The sequence below is a fragment of the Haemaphysalis longicornis genome, unplaced genomic scaffold, assembly GCF_048455015.1.
Source record: "Haemaphysalis longicornis isolate Haplotype H1 unplaced genomic scaffold, Haemaphysalis longicornis Haplotype H1 scaffold_4, whole genome shotgun sequence".
Taxonomy (NCBI): Eukaryota; Metazoa; Arthropoda; class Arachnida; order Ixodida; family Ixodidae; genus Haemaphysalis; species Haemaphysalis longicornis.
In genome coordinates this window covers 98,816,547-98,839,853 of record NW_027526361.1, presented here as the reverse complement: position 1 = coordinate 98,839,853, position 23,307 = coordinate 98,816,547, and the positions used below count along the sequence as shown (strand labels likewise).

Below are 23,307 nucleotides of genomic sequence, written 5' to 3'. Positions count from 1 at the left end.
TATTTAAAAAGCATTGAATACAGTTGCACGTAGGCGTACAATTACAACAAACCAAGAAATATTTTTTTCATAAAATGTACATCACAAAATCTGCAACAACAGAAAAATAAATACAAAAACACGAATACGCAACTACCACCGAGCGCGCTGCAGGCGGAGAACGAGCAACTTCCTCGCAAGATTGGATTTCAAGTTTGTGTGCATACAAACCTCAAATATTCGTAAAATACACGTGGTTTTCCAGTAACGTAGTTTATTACACCATAAAACCACACGGTCTGCGTGGTTTGGAACCAAGTATGAGGCCGAAGCGATGGGCCGGATAAAAACAGTTTTGCGCTGGGCTGCTGCTGATCATCCCTCCGATTTCTTCGGTTGTCTGAAATAAAAGGAAGGTTGAAACAATTAAAACAACATTAAAACAATGCAGAACGCGAGATTGCGAGGCGAAATATGGATACACGCGCCGAAATTCACAAAAATTATGACAATGTTTCGAACGGCATGTCCGTGGTACGGTGCTGCCACCTGTCGAGCTCGCGCGAAACCACGTGAAATGCATTGAGGCGCTCAAAAACAAACCTCACTGACGCACAGGTAGAGCCCAGGAAGTAAAACGCTCGCGGACACTAAGGGTGAAAGCAAGTACACATGCCAACACAGCTCATTACAACTTGCATACAAAGCCGAATTACAAGCTTTATGAAATCAGCTCACACAGTTATCAGAGAAGAGCAGGGTTCTGGGTGTGTTCTAAAGCAGTAATGCAGCATTTAAAGGCACAAACTACTCGCTACATAACAATAAAAAAACTGCCATCAAATTCGGGAGATCATGAGGCATTAATAAAACCACTAGTGAGACTTACAGCATACGTTAATGCATTGAATCTGCACTGAAATGTTTGTGAACCCCATTCTTCCATTTAAATGTGTGTGCTTGTTGCAAGTCAAGCCAAGTAAGAATGGAGCACTTCCAGCTATTGCGGTCTTCCAAAAGGCAACACAGTACTTGCGCGACTTATCTCCCTCTACATTACCGCCCGACATCCCTCTTTGACTGCATTCTTCTTCCATCCATACACCAGCTTTCCTCCTTTCCTAAACCCTCTCCGCTGCAGTGTTCAAGCCAAGAACCATGTGGAAATAAATGTTTTAACTAAACAAACGTACAATAAAAAAAGCCCCTGTAGTGTGTCTACGTTTGCAGATTACTCCCAATGGCACACAATTCCTTTGGTAACAACACAATGGCCGATTCACATAAACAACATGTCCACACGTAGACTGGTGTTTTCGGCAAAGTTGGCAGTTTTTGTCTCAAAGAGATGTCCACATGAACCAAACAAACGACACTGCAGACAAACAGAAGACACTTTTGATGAGTCGACTAGGTGGGTACACGTACAATACGTTTTAGAGTAGATGTAAGACAGAGGCTGACCAAAAGGGTACCTTGTGGCAATCACCAAAGCCAGACTCAACAATGATGCAATCCATGAAGGCATATGCACTGCTAGGTGAGAAATTATGTAGCCACGCTACAGCCATCTAGCCCGAAACCGTTTCTACAAGTGCTCCACAGTACCGTGTTGCTATAGTCGTCACAGTTGGCGCCAGACACAGAACAGGGCAATACCTTGCCCTCGTCAATGTGACAAACTGACATTCAATGCTTCCAGCACAAAGCAATCAAGCAGCTAGGCACAAAAACAAATTTACAGCGCCTACAGGCAAGCATTCAAAGGTGTCACCAGAGTCCTTCAATGCTTTTCTGATCCCGAAACTTTTGCGTAACGCTATGGGAGAGCTTCATATGAGGACAAAAGCTCCCGCGTGGCCGCGCTGCGAATCTGGTGCAGGCGGCTTGGAAGGGTGCGGCCGCATTGGCAAAGCGCTGGGTCGCAATCTTGCTTGTGGTGTTTGTTGTGTAAAACACCTTTGGGCATTATCGGGAAGCGCAAACCATGTAAGGTACATTGCCTCAGATGTGCTGCATGCCATGTTACCGCTCTGGCTATTGAAGCACAACGCTTCGCTGTCCTGCTTCCCCAGAGACCACAAACATCGCGACAGGCAGAAGCGAGCACTTCCCTTGACAGGAGACGGATGCTTTCTATTTTCAGGAGAAGCGTACGCGCGTGTGCGAGAAATATTTCGACTACAAGGATGTTATTTGAGCATATGGATTCATGATAAGCGGCCAATCCGTGTCTCATCTCCAGCACGATAAGCCCAAGCTCCGCGTCGATGCCATCCCACGGATAATCGAATACTTGTTGGTGTATCTGACGAAGCGGAAGACACGGTCACGGTCAGACAAGGTAAGATATTTACATGATGTCTCTCATTTCCCTACACCCATCCACAGATGTAAACAAACACTTGTACAGCACAGCCGTAGTGAGCTTGTGTAGTTTCTTCTACACGTGCTTGGCAGCGGCCCACTGCGGCCAGCCAGTGCTCAAAGCTTCCTGTCATCTGTGTTGCACAACTAAACTGAAAAGCCGGCATGCGTAGCTGTACCTGCATGTTTTCTTTCTAACTTGCCCTTTGGATAGGTGGGTGGGTGGTAGGCGCTTGCATAAGTTCTATCTGTTAAACACTCTACATATGTGCTCAGTCTAACAGCCCCCTCCCCCCCCCCTCCCCCCCCTCCCCCATGTGCCCATTATGCTGCTTCAATTTCTTTAGCGTTTACCGACTTGCTATGAGGTCGGGTTTGTATACCACCCATTTGCGCAGAAGCACCAGGTCACCCAAAGCTCTATACTGCCTTAATTGCAGTGCTAGTTAACTCGTATCATCTGGGCTGCATATCAAAAGCTAGGCAGCAACCGAAAACGCGAAATGTCCGCCCTCCCAAAGCAAAAGCTTAGCTGTGCCTGTTGCAACTAACAAACACCGCAACATGCCTTCGTAACACGCGTGGTCTTGCCTCTCTACCTCACAGCTAAGCTACATGACAATAACTGACACAATGTGCAGAAATTTGTGGAAAAATGGACACAAAATACGTGGAAATGAAGAGCAGAAGAATGTAGGCATGTTGCAGACAGAGAAACAGCCGGCCAGCAAGCGTGGTGGGAGGCCGGTACGGGGGCGTTGACAACAATAACCGACACAAAATATGCAGAAAGGTGTGGAAATGTGGACCGAAATACAGTAAAACCTCGTTACGAGAGACACTGTTACAAGAGACACTTGGTTATAAGAGACATTTGAAGGAAGACGGTTTGGTCGGTTTTCCCATGTTTGCCATGTTAGCAACATTGCGTACAAGAGGCCTTCGTTACAAGAGACACGTTTCCAGAGTCTCTTGAGTGTCTCTTGTGACGAGGTTTTACTGTATGTGGGAATGAAGAGCAGAATGTAGGCATGTTGCCGACTGAGAAACAGCCGGCCAGCAAGCGTAGTGGGAGGCCGGTGCAGGGGCGTTGACAGGGGCATTGGCAGGGGCGATCCTAGCGGCAGCTTTCGCCCCTGAATGAAACTTTGGCCAGAGTATCGTGACCACAAGAGCATTGAAAGACTCTGGTGTCACTGTAACGACCAGCCCTACAATATGCTGGCTCTTTACGGATTGCGAAGCTCGAGTTCCACTGCACTCCTTTTTTGTGTTTTGTTTCTTTGCCTGCGGTGATACAAAAGCTAGCTATACGAAACAGGCACACAGTCACTTCAGCTCCATCAAACAAGAAGCGTGAAAGAACTAAGCACACACAGACACCAGTGGTGCCACTGCTGAACGGTGATTTGGAGCAATTTTTGTATCAGAAAATTATTAATTTTGGAGCAATTTGGAGCACCTAAATGCCAGTTTTGGAGCACCTTGGAGCAACTAAACATCAACTGCTAGATGTGTCCAAAGCATCTCTCAACACTAAAAATTGACCAGTATCGTCCAGTAATTGATGTGGAGGTCGTCATGGAATGCGCTTCAAGGTGCTTTTCCCACATGCGATCGCAAATGGATGGCACAGCTCAAGAATAATGGTCTTCTTGTCCCTACTAGGGGAAGTCTTTTTTCAAGGAGTCACTGAAAACGCTTCATAGTTGGCAGGCTCGAACATGCATTAAAAATAGCTTTCACAGTCAGCTCTCCCAATAGCCCAAGAATAGCGAAATAGCCAATAAAGAAAAGTTCTACAACCACAAGAAAAAGTAGCCATATTTGGCTCTTTATAGCCCAACCTGTCATTCCTGGGGCAATGGGATTTTTTTCCCACTTATTTCGAAACAGTCGCTAGAAGTCGCCAGAAGTCTGATGCAATTAAATCCCCTAAGTTTCCACGCAATAGCAAAAATGCAACAAAACAATTTGCAAGGTATTTATTTTCTTTCTGGTGTGGATAAAAGACAACATGCAACACGATAATGAATATTGAAAGGCTTCGACAAACCTGCCTAGCAAAAAAACAACGCGCCTCTCGCGCCTCTTTTCTAGTTTATTAATTGTTGAGGCAAGCCCTCGTGTTTGACTTTTTCATTTTATTAGATTCAGGCGCTTGCTATCAGTTCTCGTGCGCATTTCCAGGCTAGCTGGAAATGTGCACGAGAAATGCGCATGGAGCACTTTTGCATGCGATTCGTGCGCGTCGGCGTTGCGCGTGCGATTTTTTTACGCCCTTACGCGGCAGTTTCTACCACGCTCAGAAAATGACGCGCATCGCGCGCGGCAGTGGGAGGAGCCTGGCGACTTGCGCCAATGGGGAGGCGCGTGCCTCATGGCGGCGGTTTTGAAGCGCTCGAGACAGCCCGGTCACGGCCGGCTAGCTCCGTCGACGGTTTTTAGGCTTACCACCCCGGCAGGTATTGCATGGACGTTTTCACTAGCGACGCGGATGATGTTTTATAGTACCGATTTCGCCCACATTATAAGCTCCTTTACCACACAAGCAACTTCGTGCGCGCCTTGGGTGGTGTTTTAGAGAGCGCTTAAAAGTGGTCGCTCGAGCTCCCCACACCATTTCGCGGCCGAAGCCGCCGCCATGTTGCCGCGCCGCGCGCAGCGTGCGGGTGCTTACGCGGCGCGTTTTCGCAAGCAGAAAACGCTCCATGAGGTTCGTGCTTTAGAGAGACTGGCTGTTTTTCACGGCCCGCTTCACTTGCGGCGGTCCCCTCCGCGAGCCCAACAAGCAAAGCGAGAGCTTGCAGACGACCGCGTCATGCATGCCGCGAAACGGCGCTCCCGCTGGCTCTCGAAGCGGAGAGGGCCGGCAATAAACGCCACCTAAAACTACCTATTGTTTATAGCAGGAATTATTGGAAAGTACAACAAGGAAAGTTTTTACCCGCGGTACGCCAGCGCTGCAATGACTTGCTAGACGAAAACACTGTATCAGCGGTACAGTGACAGCGCCAACCAAACTCACCGCGGAAAACACGATTACGGGTGCGAGGGAAGTCATCAACCCGATTTAGTTATACATGTCTAGAGACCACTGCGAAGTAGTGCTTGTAACAGGCTGCACGAGATTGGCGCGACACAAATTTTGGCGCACTTGCTTGCAAAATCGTGGTTTTTTATCAGGATGGCGCAGGATACCTCATTTGGCGCAGGAGTGGCAGCACTGAGACACACAAAAAGAAAGAGAAGGCTGTACCAGCAATAATCTGAGTGCGTGAGGAAATTGAGAAGAGTACTTTTTTCTACAGCCCTAACTGACACATTACCCCAGCAAAAGTTTACCAAAGTCGATCACACAGCAAAATAGTATCACCGTCGATCAAATAATAAAATTGTGACACATTTAAGAGTCTGCTGACCTTGCACGCAGCCATACCTTGCTGAGAGAGAGAGAAAGAGAGAAGAAAAGCTCACCTGTAAATGCCGACCACGACAGCATGGTCCCTCTCGTAGGGCTCCAGCGTGATCTGCTCCTGTGGCTTGAGGCGCTCCTGCTTCAGTTTCTCCACCTCTCCAGCGAAAACAGCCTCTGGCTCAGCCGTGGAGTCAATGCAGTTGGCCTGCACGGGGCACCCACTCGCTGCACAAACGCTCCCCCCTCTATCTGCACATTTGGCTAGGACAAACTTTAAAGTACTCCGTGGCTGTTCATTGTTGCGAAAAGGAGGGACAAGTTATTTGCATGTGAGGTGATAGTCCTCAGTCTCGGGCCACAGTGGGCCACGAAGAAAGCCTGACAGTTTCAAGCCACAGGTATGAGAAGAAGAAGAAGAAGAAAAAAAAAAACTCGCTTCCAATGCCAAAACAGATGTGAAAGGTATTGCTGAAGCCTCCATGCGCAGCCTAACTTACTGAAGGTTCGAATGAGATTTGAGAACCACCAAACTCCCCCCGCGACTTTCCAGTGTGCCATCACAGTGGATGTTGCAAATGCAGCCACTCTTTTGCGGTTACTGGCACTTGACCCTAAACTTTACCCATCCCGATTTTTCACCCACTAGTTTGGGTAGGCATCCTCAGAACTTCAAGAAAGTTAAGGGGGCACTGGTCTTTAACCAAAAATGTTTATTTTTACAGTTATGATGATAAAAATCGGAGCACATGTGTAGTTTTTCGTTCTGATTGTAGATATAAAATTTGTTTTTGTGGAAGACGACTACACTCAAATTTATTCGGATTTTTATATTTGATATATTGTCAGCTTTTGTGGAAGAACTTCTAGAGTGATGCAGGTGAACAAGGTACCAGTGAACTGTGCACAAATCAAGGAGTGCAATAAGACTACCAGTATCATTCTATCTGGATAGGTGGGAACCAGAAAAACCGGTTTTGCCTCCTAAGCCCAAACTTCAAACGGCCGTAACTTCTGTTACAGACCAGATAGAATGATTTTTATCATCATAACTGTAAAAATAAAGTTTTTGATCAAAGACCTATGTGTCCCCTTAACCAGCTTGGCACTGTTTAGAATTCCTTTTAGTGCCCTTTTTAAGAAAGGGACAGAAAAGCCTATTTTAATAAACCCTATTTCAAGCAAGCACCATGCAGAAGTAACATGTCAGTAGGCAACACTATCATGAAGTCAACATGCATCACACATGAAAGGAGACAACCTCAAGAGTGCATTGCACTAAACAACGCAGAAACAATACGGAGGCTCAAGCTCACACACAGAAACAAAGCGAGTGCCACAAGTTGGGAGGTGCGTATACAGTCGAACCTGGATATATCAGACAGTCCAAACACCCCCTCGGAAATCCCATGCGAAAGTATAGCACTTTTGCACACGTGTCGAACTGTTCACTGGCGCATTGCATATATCAAACACCACGCTGCAAGTGCCCGTTCAAGCGCCCTTTCCCCAACATGGTTGAGGCGATGATGATGATTTCTCACTCGTCGCGTCGTTCGGGTGGCCTTTGACACCTGCTTGACCTGCTCGCTGCGCTAGCATGGGGACAGCCATGTAGCAACGAGAACACAGGCATGATTGGACGCGAAAGGCAAAGGGGGAGGGGAAACCAACCAGAAGTGTTGTGATCCAGTGGCGGCTCTGTTGCCAGTTGCCGCGCAGAGACCAGTGTGGAGTGGTGAGTGTTTGTTTTGTTTGCGGCACCGTGTTTTTAGCGCCACGATCGCGAGCGCGAAAAAACTGAAAAATTTGGATTTAGCGACTAAAAAGGACATCATTCAACAGGTGGAGGCCAGTGAAAAGAAGTTGTCGTGTGCAGAGGCATTCGAAATTCCTCGAGCAGGATACGGAGCAGCAAAGCTAAGCTGACGTAAGGTGAAGGCAGTGTAGCTTGGTCATTCTGGAGTATGTCGTGTGTGTGTTTTGGCAGCTGTTCCCACAAAACAGCTTTGTTGTTGCAGTGTTTTGTGTATTTGGACACAGAAGACAATATTGAGTGCCTCAAGAGCGAATATAGAGAGCTGTCAACGGCCCCACGAGCCATCCCAGAATGCGCAACAGCACACGAGTTCGAAAATGCCGACGACAACTGGAAGGCTTTGGCGATTGCACCGATGCGAGGATTGCCACCGCTGAAGGAGGGGACCCTACTAGCGACCCTGACAATGTTCCCATATGCCTACTGCAGCTGAGCGGGCGTCACCATTCAGCGGAATTCACCGCTGTGGCAGCGCAGTAGACGGCTAGTGCGTGGCGGGACAGCCCAGGATCGGACCTTGGGAACGAGACTACAGTGTAATCTACTTATAGCGATACCAGATAAAACGATATGTCGCTTATCAGATAAAATTCCTTAGATTTCTCAATTTTTCCATTGCCCTATGTAAAAATGAACTAACTATAACGATACAATTATCGGCAACATAATGGATACAATAAAATTCTGGCTGCCCGGAAAGTTTGTCTGAAAGTTTGATAAAAAAAAAAAGAAACACCTTGAAGAGAATGACGTGAAAACTTGTCGCAAATTTGGCAAAAAGACCCTGGCATAGAGAAATCCGTGAGGGAGCATTACATGCGGCCTTAGGAATCAAGCACTATTGTCATCGCAAATATGGTGCCAACTAAGCGCAAAGGCGCAAGGCGATATCTCTCGTGGTGAAGCAGCAAATTCACCGGGATTTACTGCAGGGTTTCAAGGTTAAAAGCCTCGCGAAACATTTACTGGTTTTCGCAGCTGACGGCTTCAAAAATCATCAAAGCTGAAGATTCCTGCAAGAAGGCCAGCAGCAGAAGCCACGGCAACCAGCAAAATAGGGTTAGAGATCCCCTCTACGACGACACCGCAAAGTCTCTTAACCAGTGGTTCTCGCCCACTCAAGGATGGATGGAACCCCGACTCCTCACAAGATGCCTTGCAGTCCACCCATTCACTGATTGGTTTTGTGCACACCAAAGGACTGCCGCATGTGTGGAGGCAATAATTGAAAGCGATGCCCACAGCAATTGGAGTTTGAGCTGCCACTCAAGCAAGCGCAAGTTTCCCTTTTTAAAGCACAGCTAAATAAGTTTTCGCTTACTCATGTTCCCTGGAATAAAATGTTTACCTGACTTGCGCTGTTCAACCCGATTTACCTGACCCGGTAAGTAACTAAGAACATGCATGGGGAAGTATGCCTGTTTTTCTTTTCTTGCCGATCCAGATACAACAATAATTGGTTATAACGATCAGATTTTCCACTTTTGTCAATATCGTTACAAGTGAATTGCACTGTACCAATAGAGGTGTGGCTTTTTAGGGACTCGGCATTGTTCTGGGGAACAGCATCAATGTGCTAGGACCCTTGGTACCACAGCTTGAAGAAACCTTGCGGCAGTCGTCACGCAGCGTTTCGTATTTCCTATGCTACGAGGAACAAATACAGCAAGCTCAGCGATGTGCAGAGTTATCACATGAGCTTGCGATGGGCATATCTTATACTTCGAATTACCGATATATAAAACTGCAATCTCCTTGGAGTTTGATATATCCAGGTCCGACTGCGGCACTTTTCTCCAGTAAAGAGGAGCGAACCCACCTTTATGGATATGACAAAATGCCCCCCATTCTTGAGGAAGTTGTGAGCATTGATGGCGACTATTCTCGCCTGGTCTGGCTGAGCAACATCTGCAAAGATTGTGTCCACCATACCTAGAAGAGACACGAGAGATCAGAAGAGAAACGAACCAGAATTAATTCATCTTTCATACAAACTGGCAGGAACACTCAGAATGCGGCGGTAAGTGCATTCATGCACACACACTCCCATTGAAGAACACAACTGTGCTCCTACTCCTCAAGAGGAAGGATTCACTTCATCCTTTACTCGTTAAAGTCATCTCCCGGTTAGTGGGCCGTGACAACGATGCATGGCAACATGGGCAACAACAAACGTTAGCATATTCTATGATAACACATCACTAACCAGCAACAAACGTGCTGCAAAGGTAACACGCAGTGCCACTACTGATAGGCAAGACGTCCGCTTTATGGCACGTGCAATGGTTGCCAAGTACACGATGTTGAATGTTTCCTGTGGCAGCTTGAAAAACAAGAGTGCCAAAAACGCGAGACAGAAATGAAGAACGAAGAAACAAATGCGCATCTCTGCCATTGTTCTTTGTCTCGCATTTTTACTGCTCCTTGTTCTTCAAACGATACGGACCAGCTAGCCCAACAACATATTTTACCGAAGTCTCTTGAAGTAGCTTCGATGGGACACAGTGGCAATCGCCTAAAAGGCCCAGGTCTCTACAACAGCCTTTTTGGTGGTACAGTATTTGTACAAGGAAGGCACACTTGTTAATGATGGCAAAGAAGTTTCTTTGGCCTGTGCTTTATTTTTCAGCTTTACGGGGCTGCCATGTTATACCAGCGATAAAAGCAGGTGTTTAAACAAACAGCGGCAAATGTTGAAATGGCAAGTAGATTGTTAATTAGCATTTACACACAACAGTGCCATTACAATGTGGGAAATCGTGCAAACAGGAGTATCACAATGATTGTTACAGAATTCTGCCTTCTTATCAGCAAGCAGCACAGCCCCGAAACCAAATTGCAGTCACCCCCTTTCGTAAATTACAAAGTTCAGCGTCCTACACATAAGCCGAAATGCTCCTGAAGAATCATTTTTCCAGCACAGCAGCTGCTACATGTGCCCTCCATAACGATTTTTGCCATCCTGAAGTGCACTTGGCCGGCCACAGGTTCTGGGAGGCCGCCGCCGAGATTGTTGCCACAAGAGGGCCCACCCCCAAACAGCTTGCGGGTGTGACACTGTGGCTGTATGCGTGCTGTGTATGCGCGAAACGAGTTGCCCCATGCACAACAACGCATAAACCCAAGCTTGCACGACAATACCGTGGCCGTTGGTGCTGCTTTTGCAGAGACCCTTTTTATAGGAGCGGGCCCCCTGCAATATACCGATTGCTAGCAAATTTCTGGCAGAAGATGAGTGCACTGCCTGCATTGACCGTTTGAAAAGCTAGCAACACAACAGAGACGGGACAGATGGCCGTACCGACAAGCATGCGGTATTTGTGTGGGTGGCGGGCGTCTTCGATGATGGGAATGACATTGGTCCTCTTCTGGGCAACTCCGATGAGGTCACGGCCCGACCTGTGAGAGAACTCCACGGCATACACCAGGCCCTCCTGCAGCGATGACAGGAAAAGGAGAGCGATTGTAAGTGGCTGAACCGAAAAGAATAAACAAGCGTCAAAACATCGGCCAGCATGCGAGAATTCATAATACTCACCACCACATGGTTGCACAGCACCACAGAAAGCAAAGCAACAACGGCAACAAAAAATTTAGAGCCTTTCCACCGCAGGGAAGACCAGCGAAGCTGTTATGGCAGATAACTATATCGAGTTGTGTATGGTGACTTACTGTACTGATCGAATAAAAACATACAATGTCCTTAGAATTCTGTCTGAATTAATTGTTACATCATCTGTTTGGAGATGGTTTTGATGAAACAAGATACAGCTGTTTTTTGTGACCATACTCCCTCCGTAAGCGGCCATGCATTGACAGCAGACGGGAATTGTGCAACGTTTAGAAATTCATTTCGATCTGATGAATATTGACAAGTAAACGAAACTCGGTGTAACAGTAGAGTCACCCGAGCGGCCAACATGATTTTTTGAGACTGAGAGCTACAGAACATTTTATCTTAGCTCTGGAGTCAGCACATGCTTCGTTGACGCGCCCCAATAGACGCAAGCAATTTTGGTCAGAACCCAATGCAAAACAGCTTCGCTGCAAAAAATGTTTGCAAATCTCTAGAGCATGGTTTCTCAAAGTGGGTTCCGCGGAACCTTGGGGTTCCGCAGGCCCCTCCTCGGGGTTCCGCGAGCCACTGATAAATTTTCCCTGGTTCCGCAGTCGCAAAGTCTTGTATGGTGAACTTGAGGTGCGATAGATCTAAGGAACCTCCATTACTCACGCCCGAGTGTCAGTAAGCACATCTCGGCGCATAACAGAAACTCGCGAGCTGCGCAATAAATCTCGCCAGCAGCTTGTAGCCAGCCAGACTCCGAAAACGGGCCACGTTGTTAAACTATTGCACTTGAATCTCGGCCTTATATTACCCCCATGCGCATTTCTCCTGTTTGGAGATAGGTGCCGCTAGCGTACGCATTCGCGTATAGCGTCACTAAATAACCGTATTTAGTGGCTCTATTCGCGTAAAGTCGACGGGGAAAAAAAACGATACCCTTGCTTGCTTTTGAATTTATTTACGTTAATGTAGCATGAATGGAATGAAAAATGGCAGGAGGGGGGGGTTCCTTGGCACTTAGCGGAACTTAGCAGGGTTCCCTGGGACCAACATGCTTGAGAACCCCTGCTCTAGAGGATCCAACTGTGGCCCGGCACGTTGCCCCCAGAGCCAACAAAGTGCAAGGGAGAGAGACTCACGGGCCCCACAATGTCGGCCACGTGGGAGACGGTGGTGCCCGATGCAGCGCCCAGGTAGAGCACCTTGGAGCCCGGAGGCATGTGGATCTTGTCGACGCCCCCGAGGATGGCGGCAGCCAGCTTGGACCGGAACGGGTTCCACACCCGGTACTCCAGCTTCACCTCATTCTCCTGGGGAGGGGAGAGATCAATACCAATCAAGGCGTCTGCCAAGCAGAAGAGCACACATTCGCAACTAAGGTTTGCACGACCATGGCGATCATTGCCACTAAAGCGGAACCCCCAGTTTTATCACGACCCACTGTGTAGGCCGCATCACCGCGGTCCCGGCAAACTCCCCAAAGAAACAATAAACGAAAAACCCAAATTATACAATGCTCGGGTGTATGCGGTCTCCTTCATACGACAGATGCTGGTGGGGATAAACTGGCGTTTTTTTTTTCGCCTTTTACACCGCCTCATCCAGACCTTTATTCCATAACCCCCGTTTGACGCCGCTGCTTGATGCGCAAAGGTAAATTGTCCATGGCAGACCCGACCACTTGTTGAACAGATTTGAGCAAGCAGGCGCGTGTACTGGCGGGCGAGAGCATAAACTTCAGCGGCCCCACGCGGCAGCAGAGCGCCAACGCACCAACTGCGAGAAGTCAAAGTCCAGGCGTCCAGTGGACCGGCAATTTGAAGCTCCTGTCGATCTGACGAACGTGAAACGTGCCCGCTCGATCCAAGTTTCTTCCTGTTCGTTGTTTCAACCTCCGCATCACGCCACCATCATTCCTTTGCGGCCTTGACCGCTCTTACCACCTGATCTCTGCTTATCAGTCTTATTCAAAGCCGGACTGCCGCTTCATTCCTTTCCTTCCCGCCGGGTGCGTGCGTGTACACTAAATAGGCACTTTTTTTTAAAACATGGTATTTCAGTTAGGGGTTCGCAAACTACACGAGAATGCACTAAATATAGTAATTAATATAAGCTCCTTGCCCACCTGTCCCGTGAGACCGTCTACTAGGGTGGCATTTACCCGTACCACTACCATACGACCGCCCGGTCATACGACACTTTCGCGCAGACCCTTGAAAATCGTATTATCTGGGTTTCACTGTACTTGCAAGTGCAAGCAGGAAGGAGGTTCGCCGTTCAAGGAGGTTCAAAACAGGGGCTATACTCGGTTACAACTCAAGAACGGCACCACCTCATGTAGTGTATCACTCCGCCAAAGCGCCGGACCCGTGACGTCAGTGCACGCGCGTTTTGAAAGGGGTTTGCTATGAATGCGTGATATCGTCTGCCTTGTCTCACGCAGTTTGTTTGTCGTCACTAGAGTCGTTTATAAGCATATTAAGTCCAAAAAATTACGGGAACGGCTCACGCCATGTTCAAAATATTCCCAGTAACGCCCTACTTGCGCCGCGCGGAGAAACATCCGGCTACGGTGATAAGGCACCGCGGCAACTTCCAGTGCCGTTCTTAAGTTGTCACCGAGTATAGCAGACAACGCCTGCAGCTCAGCCAATAAAGTGGCACCTATGCCAATAATAAACACTGCGAGGCACTCCAAATTCGAAACAATGAACGTGCACGACCAAACCTCAAGATTTCATAGTCAACAAGTGCATTCACCATACTTGGTAAATGCATGTCTCCACAAACCGAAACCCTGAAAGGTGTGCCGCCAAGGTCCGCACTCTCCCAGTGATATTTCATTCCGTCCAGAGTGCGGTACACCTGCCATATGTAAGCAGTGCTTACCTCCACAGAAACTCTCTTCTCGCCGTAGACGGACTCTCCAACAACCAGGTTCTTGGTGACCAGGGCATCTTCTTTTCCTCTCGCAATGAAGACACCTGAACGAAGAGCACAGGCAACCCGAGTGCTTTCCCAAGAGCGAAGCCCCCCCAAAGAACGGCCCCCCAATGCCACACTGGGCGCCTTTTTTTACAAAGCTGCGCCTAATTTGGGCCAAACGAAACAGAGAGGAAAAGAACCACTTGACACTCAACCTGTGCTTCACAAGTCTTTCAAAAGAACCTCCAAAGACCATGTAAACTGGCAGCCAAACGCAACACGATGTTAACATTTTTCTCAAATTTACAGGAAGAACCGGAAGAACAAAAGCAAACTCGTCAAATTGCGGCTACATTCCCGAGAGAACGAGAACTTGCCTAAGGCTATGCACTGTCCGTTGGCAATCCAAATGCACTCGCTCACCTTCATGCCTGTGTGGTTCGATGAAGACTTTCTTGCCCCCTCGGAAGCCCCCTGCAATGGGGGAGACACACAAGATAGAATAATGTAGTCGAGACAGCACAGGCATCCCAACGTGCCAACAAAATTTTGGTGCTATTTTCTGGGTAGCAAGTTTTGCCCCACTCATTACCTTCGTCAAGTTTATGATCCCTCGTAGGGTTCCAGATACGACACCAAACATGTCACACAAACACACAATTACTGCTACAATATTGCCGCAGAAGGAATGCAGTGCTATTATTGGAAATGGCAGGGAAAAGCTTAGAAAATAAATTGCGCTTTAATCACGAGATGGAGGGGTCACTTAGCATAAAATTCAAGGAAGCAAAAACAACCTTATTTGAGCAACCATCTCTCTATTTGTAAGCAGCTGCACCGTAACCCAGAGCTGCCAGTTTACTGCTCACAATGCACTTTTTTTTCCTTCCAACATCAGTCAACCTAGTGGCCGCAGTCCCACACTAAAAAATCCCACCAGTTATGCTTCTCAATGATTTCACTGTCAAGAAACTCGTGCATGATGCACCCTCAGGGCTAAAATGCCCCCTCCACCCACCGGTCACATCTTTCACAAGACAGCCCAACATTTCAGGGACTAATCTGCAAAGGAAAGCGCGCCATCTTTGGTTCTCTTATTCCCATAGCTTGCAGCCATATGCTCCCAGCACGGTTAAGGCGGTACGTGGCAAGTAAAATGACTTTTTTATTTATGGACCAAATCAAATGAAATTAGGAGCATTTATGTAGCTAACCATTCTAGCAAAAATACTGAAATCAGATTAAAGATACCTTCTATACTTTTTAAGTAAGGAGACTAATTACCTGAAGCTTGCAATCAGCATAGTTAACTAACATAGTTAGTTAGGCAAGAAGCCAACTAGATTTTTACGTCAGTGTGATCAGAAATGTCTATTCTGTGCAAGGAAGCTATTAGATTATTGATTATATCCTTTAGGTATAAAGAAAGAACAAAAGAAGTTTCACCTTCCTTTTGAAACCAGAAATAGTCTCATGTCAAAAAGAAAGTGAATCTTCTGTCTTTCTTTTTGGATGCCTAAAGGAAATAAAGCAATAATCAAATAGCTTCCTTGCACAGAATGGACCTTCCTGGTGATGCTGACATAACAATCTTGTTGAGTTCTTGCCTAATTAGTTAATTATTCTTGCAACAGCTCTGTGAAGGTAATTAGTCTGGTAACTCAAAAAGTAAATTTTAAACTGATTTAAGTTTTGTTATTAGGTTAGTTAACTACATAAATCTAGCTAAATTTGGTCCATAATTAACAAAAATAGTTTTGCCACGTCCCCTTTTAACTTTGAACGTTCAGTTTTTTTTTTACAATATTAGATATAAAAACATTTTATTTGCATGCAAGCAAGGTTGTACTACTAGTACTAATTTGCAGAAAAGAAGCCATAGTCAGTCAGCTTTGTTTGCTGCACGCAAAGCAGGCGCACATCTTTTTAAGGGGGCAGACTGGTCTTAGAGCTATTTTTTTATTTACCACCCAATTTTAATGAAACTGCACTGCGTTATAGAGTTTTTTGAACTGATTTCAAATCTGCCATTAGATTTTTTGTAAGATCATATATTTTGAGTTAATGATTAATTGCCATTATTTTGGGTCACAGTTACAAAATAACCACTCCATACAGAATGGCAATTCCCACGTGGCTAGGCAGACAAATGACTAAAGAATACAACATAGGAAGAACTTTTTTGATTCAGCTATTTTTGGTTGTTTTACAACTCAGTGAATTTCGCTTCTCCCACGCTCTGCCAGAAATGGCTCGCAGGTGGTGCCAATTGAACACAATAATTTTCCAAAGCCTCCATTTGAAAAATTTGTTTCCAACATTGTATTGTCCACACATTTCGGTATCAGAAGCAAAAAGAATTAAAGTTGTACCTGCTCTGGGTGCCAAGATATCTGAGGATGAAATGCTAGCTTTGCATTGCAAGAAAAGTGGCGTTTCACCATCGAATTCTGCGCTAACTGAGCTGTAGAGTGCACTTTGAAATGCTATTATAATGCAATAACAACAAAATATGGTGCCTTTTGATGAGGAAATTTACAGACTGATAGAAAAATGGCCGTGGAGGCCAAAAATGCCATTTTTGAGAAAACACTTTTTTTGACCGTTTTTCGGCCCCAAAGACCCAACTGCCCCCTTAACTCTTTCGGGACCGCTCCTATAGGCCATCGGTCACATATGATCGATGGTTTCGCGAGCCTGCAGAATAAAAATTTTCGCTCGATGGAACACCTAGCGACATCTAGGAGATAGTTTGAAAACTAGAGTTTTCTCTTTTGTGAAGTTTCTTTTTTTATCGCCAGGCGGCAACGCATCAGATATTTTATTCTGACGGGCGGTGGTTCCAAATGTAAACATACTCACGCGCGAGCGCGATAAGAGATCCGCGTCGGCTCGTCTCGCATATCTTCACCTTCTACTGTGGATTTTGACGATGAGAGTGGCAGTGAAGAGTCGAAATGCGACTTTAGAGATCGCATTTCAGCTCAAGTGAGGATTCGGGTGTCGATCAGCCTGGAACATGAATCGCGCTCAAAGGTGGGTGTTGGTTTCGGTTTCAATTGGCTCTGGAGTAGGTATGTGCGCTCAAAATATGTTCTGGCTAGTTTATATCTGTTCGCTAGGGTGTTAACTACCTATTGTGGTGATCTCCTGCCACCAGCGCAGAAACGGATCAAGTTTTCGCCGAGCCGAGAGCCCGGCGTGTACCTGGGCGACGACGTAGCCATGGCCCTAGTGCCAAAGAAATCACACACAAAACAAAAAACCAGTTACACCTAGCCGCATCAAACTTTCGTGATGAATAAACAAAGCATTGTGTTAGATTTTGTATATCCTGAAATAATTTTATTCTTTTTAATTATTCTTAGATTTACGCTTTTTTCTATCTTTTTCAGTAGTTTTTTTGCGAAGTTCTCACTTTCTGATTTTTTCATGGTGCTATCGTCAGTGTTGAAGTAAAACACGGTATTGTATGTCAAAGAACATATAATTAGCTGCATTTTGGTATATGCTAAAGCAGGATGGTATCTTTGCCTCATGTAATAAAAAATTTTTACCGAGACCTCCCTTTTTCATCACTTTTTCCGGCGGTCCCGAAAGAGTTAAGAGCATCTGTAAGTTGTGGGGGCCAAGCTCCAATTGGGGCGAGGAGGCGCTAGCGATGTCCTCCTCCTTGGTGGGGCGAGGGCGATCCTCGCAGGAGACTCCCCGGGGAGGCCGCCCTTCGGATGCGCAGCGATCACACGGTACGTAAATGCCTTTCGGCCACTTTTGGCCGCCTCTTACATTGGCCATTGTTTCCCACTTCCGTGGGTCAGGGCACCCACCGTGTCGATTCGCGCATGCCTTGACTTGCGTCAGTGCGTTTATCTAGGATGTCCGGCGAGTCTTCGCGGGCATATTCCACGCCTTTGGTGGGTTGCCCACATCCGCGCTGTGACGGCTTGCGCCGTCTAAGGTCAGCGGGCGAGCGCTGATGCCGCCCGGTCGAGTCCAGTGGCTTGAAATGTGTAGCGGCCGCAGAGAGCCCCCTTCCCCTATGTCAGCGAGCGTTGCGGCCGGCCAACCGGCGGACGCTAACTGCTGCCCGAATATGGGCTGGGCACACGCTGACGGGTGTATGCCCCAGGGGCTAGGTGCGTAGTACAGTGAAGTGTTTTTATCATGGTTGTCCGCGTAATAAACCCCTGTACTATGGAAGGTATCGCTACCCGGTGAAGTGACTGACAACGTACACGCGCGACGAGAGTCGTGGCTCGCTCTCGAACCCGTTGTGGGCAGAGTCTCTTGGCAGGGCAGTTTGGTGCTGCGCGAGAGCAGCGAGAATAACGACGGCGCATTATTCTATTCTATTCCATGGCAAGGATAGCATATGCCCACAAAGTGCGTCACCTAGCTGAGCGAAGGGTCCTGGCCTTCTGCAAAGACACTACCCTAGTAAGCCACGCAATGACATCATCAGAGTCGTCACTGTCATTGCAGTCCGCAGCCAAAACCGCGCAACGATCACTTCTTCAGTAAAGCTCTCGGACGTTTTCGAAACATCGGCCCCGACTTCCCGTTCGTGGAAAAATGGAGGCAGTCGAAGAGGCACCCAGCCAAATTCAAAGCAGCGTGTACGTGTCACAACAAGCGAATGTGCAAACGAACGAGCGAGCGGAGCAAGGAAGAAGCCAAAGCGGCGCTGCAGGGAAGGGGGTTCAGAAGGAAAACTGCTCCCTCCTACTCTCACTTCCTCGTAAGCGGAGCAGTCGACTCGTTTTCTGAGGGGTGGAAGGATGCGAGTACCCGCCGCGGTGGCTAAGTCACTATGGTGTTGAGCAGCTGAGCCCAAGGACGCGAGTTCGATTCCCGGCCGCGGCGGCTGCTTTTCTGATGGAGCAAAAAACAAAAAGCGCTCGTGCATTCGAGATTTTGGCGCGCGCCGAAGATCCCCAGGCGGCCAAAATTAATCCGGAGCCCCCCATCGTGCCTCATCGCCTCAACGGTGCGCCTCATTACCTGGGTAGCGTCGGCGCGTTAAAGCCCACAATCAATTAATCAACCAATCAATCAAGAGATGCGAGGTGCATCGCGGCAAGCCGGCGGCAGCTCGCATTTTCAGTGCACGCTGTTCAATCATTACATCTGATATCGCGGCACTGGAGCATTGTAATAAGCGGTTTATTTTACCATAGAACGCATACAACAAAACCTGATGGTGCCATAGTTGTTTATCGTTACATCCGATATTTGTTATAAACAGCATCGTTATGAGTAGACTTGACTGTATAAGAACACTGTGAGCTGTCGGAAGAGCAGGGGTAAAGAAATTTCAGGGCCACGAGAGAGCAGTAGCAGCTCTACTCAAGTGGAAAGGTGAGAAGGTATGCTGGGGACAAGCGTTGACAGACACTTTCAGGTGCCACCTGGATCAGTGTGGAGGACAGGGTTGCAGCACGCCACGCAGGCTTTGTGCTGATGCTGGGTGGAACAACTCCTCAACTACGGCCACTCGGTGTACTCATAATAAAGCCTGTGAAAGACCCCATTCACGCACTCTATAGCGAGTGGCTAATGCACGGCTGCCACGCCTTTTGCAGCCAACTGTAGGCTGAAGCATGCCTCAATTTAGGAAATTGTCAGGTGGGTGGTCCAAGTCTGGCTTGGGAACTGGCCAACTATGGTTGTGAAGGCATTGCAAAAATGCAGAACCTCTAATGCCATGGACTGCACCCAAGACAAGAAGTCGTGTTCGGAGAGAGAGAGAGAGAGATTACTACAAGAGCGACAGTAAAAAAAGTTTGCGTCGATAAACAGCTTGTTTCCACCTGAAAATGTTTCCCCATTTGTTTTACTCACAGAAATCTCGTGCTCGTTAAAAACGAGGTTTGCAGCATCTCCTTTCTAGGGAGGGGGTAACGAAAACCAGACGGCTCGATTCTGGTAAATACGGTGATCAAAGACCAGTAAGCAAAATATCTGAGCCTTGTTTGTGGTGCAAAGCATTCACCGACATTCGACCTTAACATAGGTGACCATATGTTTTGGCTTGCTCTATTTGAGCCTCAGTTCACCCAGACTGAACGAGGCATAGGTAAGTGGATGAATACCAACCACACAACACGCACAACAGCCGCCACCAACTCACCACGTCCACCTCCGCCACGTCCACGTCCGCCGCCCCGACCCCTGAAACCACCGCCTCGGTCACCTCCACCCCTTCCACGGCCTCCAAAGCCGCCACGACCACCAAAGCCGCCGCGGCCACCGCGGCCGCCAAAGCCACCACGGCCGCCGAAGCCACCTAGACAAGAAAAACGGGCAGCGTTAACCATCACATGAGCACCACACACACAGGCTTTAACGCTAGATGCACAGCCAGGTTAGAGAAGTCCGCACTTTGGTACAAGTTAACTGGGCTGGCATTAACACAATTGAACACTGTACAGAACTCATAAATGCAAATTACCAGGGGAATCCTGCGACATCGTGTGTTGGATAGCATACTTCGAAACCCTGCCAAAGTTATGAAACTGTTTTGGGTATGGCCCTGACAATATATATACACAAGAAAGCTATTTTACTTCGCTTTCACGTCAAGTGTTCAAAACTGGACCCTACGCTGGTTCATTCAAACTCGAGTCGCCGCGTCATGACGCGCTGCACCTGCTAACTGCAATAATCTTTGTTGCGGCTACTTATGCACGAGTTACAAGACACTTCAGCGCCCCGGCGACAGCGCCGAATAACGCGTGATGGTTCAAAAATTCGGACATACCGCGCCCACCAGAATCACCATCGCCGCCGCCGAAACTGCTTCGTCCTCCACGATCACCGAAGCCACCACCTCGTCCACCGCGGTCACCGAAACTGCTTCGGCCTCCGCGATCGCCGAAGCCACCACCACGGTCGCCGAAACTGCTTCGGCCTCCACGATCGCCGAAACTGCTTCGGCCTCCGCGATCGCCGAAGCTACCGCCACGGCCTCCGCGATCGCCGAAGGAACCGCCACGGCCTCCGCGGTCGCCGAAGCCACCGCCACGGCCTCCGCGGTCGCCTCCTCCGCCGCCACGACCACCAAAGCCGCCTCGGTCTCCGAAGCCGCCGCGGCCTCCCCCGCCACGGCCGCCAAAGCCGCCGCGATCACCTCGTGGAGTGAAGCCTACGGACGTCGGGTATCGCACTCAAAACATCAGTTTCAAACACACAGACCACAGCTGCCACATCACCCGAGAACCGCGCGATGCCACTAAAATTTGGGAGATCACGCCTTGGCGTCCCCTCTAAGCATGGCCTCTAAGCAACAGCGCTTCCACGTTACGCACGCACGCACAACAAAACAAAAATAACGCGAGTATAAATACGCAAACAGAAACTTGGCCACAATAGACTCGAACACGGCACAGCATTGACATTAACTGTATTATCTGCGGTGAAGTCTACTGCTTTTAATTTTTAAAAAAGTGTCACGCCGGCTTCGAAAGGGCGCGCGCCGAAATTTTGCTGAACTGACAAGTCAGCTCTGGCGCAGTATGCGCTTGCTGGGCAAAAGTATTTACGCCTCCATAAATATGCACACAAAATTCCAAGCCACGATTAGTCTGAAACCCAGCTCGGTGAGCGTCGAGCAAAATCATGACAAATTGTGCAAGATGGTGACGGCCATGCGTTACCACTACAACGCGCTGAAAAAATGAAGCACGACGGCGCGGTAAGGATGAAAGCACGTGCAGCAAAGTAAACAAAAAATCCACATTAACTGCGCACAAGCGCCCCGACTTGCACGCGCTGTTCTTGTATGCATACATATTGTAAAAGAAATGAACTGCCTTTCTTTTTCTCACGCGCGCTACCGGTTACTTGGGCACGCGGTTTTTCGGCCAAAACCTTTCGTATTAAATTTACATCTTTAATTCGCAATTAAATTTACCTGGGTGTATAGGAAGTTTACTACGTAGGCACGCCTGCGGTAAACGATAACGTTCGGCAACGGCAGAAAGAAATGTCGAAAATAAATACCTGGGCGACCCATGTCTCCAAACACGTGCTCCTCAAAACCACCACGCTTCGGTCGATCGCGGTGATCGCGGTGCGGCGGGCATGGAGGAAAAAGCGACAGGGTTGGCAGAGACACATGCGCGTCGATTCATCTACCACTGTCCAAATTTAAACCAACGCCATAGTTTTCACACTGAGCTATGCATTTTATTAGTAATTTGCAAGCATTGAATAACACTTCAAATAAAAATAATTATGTATACACGTGTATAACAGCAGAATTCAGGCGAAATTTTAGGACTACTTTTTTTAGCGCAACTTATCACCCGGCTACGTCAGCGCTTTTTTTTTTACTACTTGGCTAGCGGTTGCATTTAAAACAAAAAAGTATGTTTCGTTGCCGCCTTTCTTTCCTTCGCCGAAATTTGTTAAACTTGACAAAATGGTAAATTTTTAGGTCAACGTACCAATTCTTCGAATCTGCGTTTGGTACAAGGACTGAATATTGAACAAACTTTATTATAAAAGGATGGCCTCAAGCACCCGGATACGAGGGCGTCAGAAGTTTTTATTTTTAAATTTGGCACTGTTTGAGTGATTTGAGTGACACAACTAGTGTCACTCGACACTAGAGACAACCAGTGCCGTCAGTTACCTGGCCGCAGGCCTTTGAGATTGGGGAGAAAAAACGGCGCAAAACCAAGGAGATACAGCGAAGAGGAGTGGCAAATGGGCACTAGCTCCTCGTACACCAAGTGATTCGGACACGGAAAGTTCGGTCTGCCTAATCTAGCTGCCACAGTTCTCTTTCCTCCGTTCTGTCCTTGTCACCCGACTCGGCCAGAAGTGCAGTGGGTCTGACCGTAAGTTGGTCACGTACTAACCAACCGTAACCCGTCCCGTCACCCACCCGAGCTCTGGAGTGGGTCACCAGTGGTCACCTGACTCGGGGGGCAAGCAGCGGAGGAAGAAGGTGATGAATGCGGATGATAGGGAGTAGGGGGTGAAAGTAAGGGAGTGGGAATAGGAAGATGATGACATAGAGGGAGGGAGGGTGGGGAAACGGGATTGGCAACAGTGGAAATGAGGGGATGGGCACATGAAGGGCAGCAACATCAAAATTGTCGACACGTCAATGGCTGGGGCCATAGTCTTTTGTTGTTGTAATATGTATTTATTAATCCTATATACAATCCGTGCCTTGACCTTTGTCATCGCCAGAGGGGGAGATGGGGGAAGGGAGTTGGAGGAGGGGGG

The 23,307-nt window shown here is 47.8% G+C and overlaps 1 protein-coding gene across 1 annotated transcript; it reads right to left on the bottom strand.

Annotated features, from left to right (window-relative positions):
* Positions 1-236: 236 nt before the first annotated feature.
* Fib (rRNA 2'-O-methyltransferase fibrillarin) lies at positions 237-22,162 on the bottom strand. Its single transcript, XM_077707393.1, has 10 exons — positions 22,072-22,162; positions 20,831-21,214; positions 20,201-20,356; positions 14,494-14,544; positions 14,035-14,129; positions 12,285-12,455; positions 10,882-11,014; positions 9,400-9,512; positions 5,824-5,969; positions 237-379 (listed from the first exon to the last, which is right to left on the bottom strand). The coding sequence occupies exons 1-10, from the start codon at positions 22,082-22,084 to the stop codon at positions 355-357; spliced, it is 1,287 nt and encodes a 428-aa protein (XP_077563519.1). The 5' UTR covers positions 22,085-22,162; the 3' UTR covers positions 237-354.
* Positions 22,163-23,307: the final 1,145 nt, after the last annotated feature.

Bases quoted from the DNA above. Each gene is read 5' to 3' on its own strand.
- Fib (XM_077707393.1), bottom strand. The intron at 14,130-14,493 runs GTGAGCGAGTGC...CTCTTCGTTCAG, and splicing joins CGAACCACACAGGCATGAAG to GTGTCTTCATTGCGAGAGGA. The intron at 11,015-12,284 runs GTGAGTCTCTCT...TCATCGCTGCAG, and splicing joins TGGCCGACATTGTGGGGCCC to GAGGGCCTGGTGTATGCCGT.